At 37.9% G+C, this 7,535-nt stretch overlaps 1 protein-coding gene across 1 annotated transcript in view; it reads right to left on the bottom strand.

The window, feature by feature from the left end:
- Positions 1-258: 258 nt before the first annotated feature.
- LOC127189859 (60S ribosomal protein L21-like) overlaps positions 259-7,535 on the bottom strand; it is a 34,249-nt gene continuing 26,972 nt past the window's right edge. The window contains exon 3 of the mRNA XM_051146938.1: positions 259-758. Coding sequence (XP_051002895.1) covers positions 259-758 — 500 coding nt within the window. The remainder of the gene's footprint in view (positions 759-7,535) is intronic.

The raw sequence follows: 7,535 nt of genomic DNA, 5'->3' as shown, positions 1-7,535 counted from the left end.
AATTCTGTATTTTTATATTAGCTCATAAGGTAGTGAGTTTCCACAAATATTTTTATATACTATTAATTTTAATTAACATATCTTGCTGTGTGCTTGTGGTAGTTTGATCATAATGTCTCTTCATAGCAATAGAAAGTACCTAAAACCCCTCTGAAACCCCCAGTTAAGCCTTTAGTCTCTTATAGCCTTATTCCTTTTCTTTTTCCTTTCCTTTCTTTTCTTTCTTACAGTCTGGATCCTTTATTTCTTTTTGTATACTCATATGGAATGGTCCATGAATTCATATGGGATGCAGTCCAGCAGCTCAGCCTCTTTCCCATTAGTCCTCACGGAGTGAGCTTCTCTGGGTGGCACAGGCTGGCACTTCACCTGAAGCCAGGTGCCCTTCTCTTTGGCTTCCTTCTTCTGGTCATTTCCCTTCACATGCTTCTGGAAGCTGTCCCTGCTCTTAGAGTGCTTGATGTACACACTGATTCTCTTGGCAATAATCTTGCCCTTAACGTATTTGTTCACAATGATGCCCACAGCATGCTGGGTGACATTGTAGACTCTTCCAGTTTTGCCACAGCAACACTTATAGGTTATTCCTTTTTCAACAGTACCCATCCCCTTGATGTCTATGATATCAACTTTTGTGTAGACTTGCATGTATGTGACCAAAGGAACAACTCCATGTTTCTGAAAAGGCCTAGAGAACATAGAACGAGTGCTCCTCTCTTTCCCTTTGTGTTTATCCACTGAGTTACTGAAATTGGCTGCTGTGGCCAAAAGCCTTACTCCTTTCCTTAGTTAAGGTTTCCAGTGCTGTGAAGAGATGCCATTGATCATGGCAATTATTACAAATGAAAGCATTTTATTAGAGCTGGCTTACAGTTCATAGGTTTAGTCCATTATCATCATGGTGGGCAGAATGGTGGCGTGTAGGCAGACATAGTGCTGGAAAGGTACCTGAGAGTTTTATATCTCAGCAGACAAGCAGGAAGGGAGATCCACTGGGCCTGACTTGAACTTCTGAAACCCCAAAGCCTACCCCCAGTGAAGTACTTTCTCCAACAAGGCCATATGTCCCGATAGTGTCCCTCCCCGTGAGGGATTCATTCCAACTACCCCTATACTTTTATTATCAGATGCACTCTACAATCTCCTCCCCCCCATTAAGGAAGATTAAATACATTTAAATTTTTCTTTTCCATGTTTCTGAACGCTGAGAATTTCAAGATCAAGTAGCTGGCATGTTTGGATGCCTGGTAAGGGCTCCATCCTCCAGGAAAGAAGACACCATCCTTACATGATAAAGGTTGAAGAACCAATTCATCTAATGCCTCTTTAAGCTCCTTCTGCAGAACTTTTGGTTACACTCAGGAAAGAGGTACCATCCTGACATAATTACCTCTTAATGCCACCAGACTGGTTACATCCAAGTCAGTGGACACATTCCAACAGTGTCAGGTTGTATCTACATTTAGTTACTGCAGGTTGAATATTTCATATTTAAGATGCTTAGAGTAAAGCTCTTTCTGATTTCAAGATTTTTTTTCTTCTGATTTACATAGATTTGATGGGTTAAATATCAATAAATAACCTGAAACTCTGGAATCAGAAATGCTTCAAAAATCCAAACTCGTAATACTGTAAGAATATTTTGGATTTTGGAGATTCATTTTATGGGCATGAATATTCTTCCTGCATGTATGTCTGTGCAGCAAATGTCTTCTTGGTGCCTGCATAGGTCAGAAGAGGGCATCAGATCCCCTGGAAGTGGAGTTATACCATGCAGGTGCTGGGGAAGCAGACCTGAGTCCCCTGCAGGAACAACCGGTGCTCTTAATTGCTGTGCCATCTCTGTAGCTGTCAGATAAGAGTTTTTAGATTATATTTACTCAGCCTGTGTCTATAGTGCTACTGTGAATACAGGAGCATGATCTATTTGAGATGTTGCTTTCAATGTTTTGGAGTATATACCCAGAAACTGAATTGCTACATCACACGGCAATTCTGTCTGTATTATTCTAAGGGCCTGACCTAATGCTTTCTAGTACAGCAGTACCACTCACAGTCCATCAATTGTGTACAAGGATTTATGTTTACTATATCCTCACAATAGCTGATATTTTCTAAGTTGTGCTTTTTTTCTTTGCTTGTGAGTTGATGTTTGTGAGACAAGATATCCAGCCAGTTGAGGCTAGCCTCAAACCCAGTATGTAGCCAAGGCTGACTTTGAACACCTGATCCCTCACCTCCCAAGTGATCATAGGCATTTTTTTTTCTGTTGATACTACCCATCACAATGGGGTGACATGTTTTCTTTTGATCTTGATTTGGATTTCCTTAATGACTCACTGGTAGAAAGCATGCTTATATGCTTATTTCCCATTCGTTGACTTTCTTGGAAGAAATGTCCCTTCAAATTCTTTGTCTTTTTAAAATATGTTCATTAGTTTTAATTGGCTTTTTATGTGAAATACACAGTATTTTCTACATATAAGATCATATTTTCCAGGGCTGTAGTGATGGCTCAGCATTTAAGAGTGTTTACTCCTCTTGCAGAGGAAGTCTCATAGCCTTATCTCTGTAGAGTTGGTGAGAGTATTCTACTTTCATTTCAATTTTAGTTGTTGAGGACTCTTCCTACTTTTTCTTAGTTTATTAAAGTTTATCAATTTCATCAATGTTTTCCAGGAACCAGCTTCTTGCTACTTCTATTTTTTTCCCCTTTTTCTTTTTTCTGTCCATTCATTTATCTCTGCTTTCCTCTATAATAGTTCTCTGGTTCTTCATCATGAAGCTGTTGATTGGATATTGTTTTTGCTTCATGCAAGCATTTGCAGCTGTAAATGTATCCTTAGGGTTTTGGTTCTTTTGTTTTTTATTTTTGGTTTGTTTTTTGTTTTTGTTTTTGTTTTGGTTTTTTTGTTGTTGTTGTTTTTGTTTTGTCTTTGGGTAAGTTTGGGTGTGTTGAGTTCTTCTTTTTCATTTGTTGATGTTTTCTTGGTTTTCCTGTTATTTCTTATTTTGATCCTTTGGTCATTTAAGAGCATAATATTCTTTTCTGTATTCCTCTTCCCATTGTGTTGGGTAAAGGGAATTTTTACTATTTCTCTCTCCTTAATGTATTAGCTTTAATTTATCATCTAATGTATGGAATATACTGGAGCATAACTCATATATACTTAAGAGTTGTGGATATTTTGTTCTTGGGTAAAGTATCCTGTGTATTCACATTCATTAAAGTTAACTAATCAGTTGTATTGCTCAAGTTAACCTGTACATTATTCAAAAGTAAGTAGTCAAATTATTCTAGTAGCATTGTATAAAAACCTATTTCTTCTTTAAAATTTGACCATCTGAATATATATTCTTTTAGCATCTGTGATTGGTGTGCAAATGTTTAAAATTGTAATTTCTTCTTCCTGATGAGTTCTTTATTAATAAGAAGCCATTTTCACTCTTTTATAACTTATTTAACATGTATTTTGTTTAATATTAAAAGCAACATTTTGCTCCCTTTTGCTACTATTAATACGGAGTATATTTCCATACCTTCATTTTTAACTACTGTGTCTTTGAATCTAAAAAGGATCTCATGTATACAGCATATAAGGGGATTATATCTTTTTTCAAAAATACTATGCCTATATCTTATGATTGTAGAGTGTAACCCATTTACATTTATAGTAATTATGGGTCAGACAAGACTAAAATTCACCTATTTGCTTTTCTGTATGAAATATACTTTTTATATAAATAATTTCACACAATAATGTTGCTTTTATATTTAATTAAATGTTTGATAGTAAAACATTTAAATTTATTTTTCATTTTCTTTTGTGTATGTTATATAGTTAATTATCTTTGTGGTTACCATGGAGAGCATGTCTAACATCTAAAGTTACAACACTCTAATTTGAATTGATACCATCTGATCTTCAATAATGTACCAAACCTCTGTTCATTCTCAGTTCTCACTCTACCTCTTTCAGTAATTACTGTCACAATTAACTTGTTAATTAAGTTGACTGAGGTAATAACTTCATCATGTATGTGTATATCAAATCATTGTTATATCATACCTTCAGTACTAATTCTATTTGCATCTATACATAGGGGTTATATCCTTGGATATGTATGTCCATAAATACAAACAATTTAATGTATTATTCTTTAAAATTATGTAGGCAATCAAAGTGCAGTCATAATGCATAATTTTAACAGTACTAGATTTTAGAAATATCCATATATTTACATATACTGAGATATTTTGTCTTCATACAACTTCGAGTTACCATCTGGTGTCTTTTTATTTCAACTTGTCGGTCTCACTTGAGAATTTCTTGTAGCAGAGAGAGGGACAGCAGTAATGAGTTTCTTCAAAATTTGTTTTTCTGAGGACATCTTAATTTTCTTTGACTTTTGAGGGACAATTTTCCTGAGCATAGAACCTTTTGTTAACTGCTTGTGTGTTTTTTTGTGATTGAGTGTTTTGCCTGTGTAGAAGTTCACCATATGTGTACCTGGTGCCTACAGAGGTCAGAAAATCCCCTGAGATTGGAATTACAGATAGAAGTGAGCCACCAGGGAGGTGCTGAGAACTGAACTCAATTCTTCTGCAAGAGCAACAAGTGTTCTTAACTGCTCAGCTATTTCTCTATTCCTGACTTTTTTTCCTTTCAGTATATTGAATATATCTACCAACTTCTGGCCACTAAAAGTCCTGCTGAGGCCTCTGGTTATAATGTCACTGGAAGACTCTTTGTATGCAAGTAATATCCCTTGGGCCTACTTGAAAAAACCCCAGCAACATTATTTTGATGAGCTTTCCAATCTGAAGAAGCTCTTTTCTCTGGATCCTTGTGTTTTTCTTTCTTTTATTTTTATTAATGGCATTTTTATATCGAACATATTTCAAATTAATCATTTGCCTATCGGTTACCTACTTCAAGTTTAGTGGCTCTGAATTTGTGGTGACTTAGACAAACAGTTTGATTTCATGTTGTCCACTTTCTAGTCACTATTGTCACAGGAAGGGGAATGCCATGGTGGCCTGGACCTGGGTTCATGTCCACTGCTATGGACAGGGTCAGGGACGGCAACTTTAATTGGCAGTCATTACCAGCAACACAATAGACCAGAATAAAAGAATAGGAGCTTACCAGAACTTTCCAGAGAAAGAGTGGATCTTGCACAGATGAACTTGACAGTGAGAATGCATGCCTACTTCACTCTAAATAAGATAAACTGTGTGGAAGCCTTTTGTAAACTGCAATGCATTGTCCAAATGCTAATTGCTGCTATTATTCCTTCCCGTTAAATAAAGAGCCACATTATCTACTAGAGTAAATTAATGCTAGTAGCAAACCACTATTGTTCCACTCTTCAGCACATGAAAGTAAAGATGCAGTAAATAAGCAAGAGGTCACCCTGTTTAGCACTGAACCCAGAAGTTCTGCTTGCTCCTTAGAAATGAGAGTACATCTCCATGAAAACAACTATCCTGCCACAATGCGGGGAAACTGTGCAATATGGATTTGCTGAGTGCTGTTATGTCCCTGGCTTTATGCTGGAGGACATTCTACAAGAATAAGATAAAAGCCCTCTCATGGAGGAATGTTTCATTCCAACAAGGCCTCAGTAGTTCCAAATATGTAAATTAAGTCAAAGAGGGTTCAGGATAAATTAACTGGATTTATCACTTTCCCCCCCAATGCCTTGACTGCCTATTTCTCATGCTTATTAAATGATGGTTAATTTAATTTGCATGCTTAAGGCAGTGTGCTCGGTTGTGCACAGTTTGTTTGAAAAGGTTTGTAAGGGAAAGCCAAAGGCAGGAAGCACACCACCATGATATCTTGACGAATAGATCCTTGGGGGAAAAAGTGCCCATAGAATAAAATCAAAAAGAAATCATAAATCCCCCCAGGAAGCCAGCAGCTTCCAAAATATGTCCAAAAAGATCTGGGTGAAGAAGAAGAGACAGTTGTCTCCTCAATTCAGAGCCACACATGTATGCACAGACATATGTGAGAAAACATTCCCAGAATGGAAAGGCACCTTCATCTACCTTCTGCAAGGCTAATTAACATAGTATAGCTTCAGTGAAAGTCAAGAATTTAGGTTGTTTCAAGTCCAGAGCCAATTTTTCTTTGTTCATTTTTTAGCTCTCTTAATAGTCATCTGTTGCCCACCTCTGTACCTGACTACTGGGGAAGTCATTTGGTATGTACTCACAGGACACTGGTTTTTCCTTTGGAAAACTGGTTGGTTTCACCAACCTTAAAGCTGCCAATCAGACCGTGTCTGAGGCTTGTGTCTTACTTAGGGTTACTCTTGCTGTGAGGAAACACCATGACCAAAAGCAAGTTGGGGAGGAAAGTGTCTGTTTGGTTTGCACTTTCTCATCATAGTCCATCACTGAAGGCAGTCAGGACACGAACTCAAACAGGGCAGGAACCTGGGGCAGGAGCTGATGCAGATGGCCTGGAGGAGTGCTGCTTTCTGGATTGCTCCCCATGGCTTGCTCATCTTGCTTTTTTATAGAACTCAGGACAACCAGCCCAGGGATGGCACCACCAACAATGGTCTGGGCTTTTCTTTCTCAAGTACTAACTAAGAAAATGCTCTATAGTATTGCCCTACAGCCTGATCTTATAGAAGGATTTTCTCAATCAAGATTTCCTCCTCTGAGATAACTACAGATTGTTAAATTGATGTAAAACTAGCCAGCACAGTCTATTACAGAGGTTTACTTACCCATCTCTTTGGTGTTTCCATAATATATTTGAAACATTTTGATTTATGGCCATCTTTGTTTTTGCTTGTGAGCCTAGCCTTTAACGGCTGAGCCGTCTCTCCAGCCCCATCTTTGTTTTATTACTATAAAAACTTCATGAAGCTGCCTCCACATTAGGGCATAGAATCTTGGGTAACCTATGTCTGTGTTTCTGTACTGTAGTCACTCATATTTGGCTTTAGAATCAACTATCTATGAAAGTGGGAGTTGTGTGTTTGAGTAATCACAGGTATAAATAAATACATGTATATATGCACACACCATGTTTGTCACGCTTGTGAACCCTGCTCCTGCTTCCAGCTCCTGTTTTTCCAAGAAAAGCAAGGAAGGAGAAATAAGTGTCACTCTTCATGCTGGATGGTTTTATGTCAACTTGTCACAGGCTAAAATCATCAAAGAAGAGGGAATCTCAATTAAGAAAATGTTTCCATAAGATGCAGTTATAGGCAAGCCTATAGCACATTTTCTTAATTAGCGGTTGATGGGGGAGGGCTCAGATCATTGTTGACAGTGCTACCCCCGGGCCAGTGGTTCTGGGTTCTACAAAAAGCAGGCTGAGCATGCCATGGGGAACAAACCAGTAAGCAGCACCCCTCCATGGCCTCTGCATTAACTTCTGCCTCCTGATTCCTGCCTTGTTTGAGTTCTTGTCCTGCCTTCCTTCAATGATGAACAGTGATACAGAAGTGTAAGCCAAATAAACCCTTTCCTCCCCAACTTGCCTTTTGGTCCTGGTGTTTCATCATAT

This window comes from Acomys russatus, chromosome 5 (genome assembly GCF_903995435.1).
Source record: "Acomys russatus chromosome 5, mAcoRus1.1, whole genome shotgun sequence".
Taxonomy (NCBI): Eukaryota; Metazoa; Chordata; class Mammalia; order Rodentia; family Muridae; genus Acomys; species Acomys russatus.
Note: the sequence above shows the minus strand (reverse complement) of the source record. Positions and strands in the feature narration are given on the sequence as shown.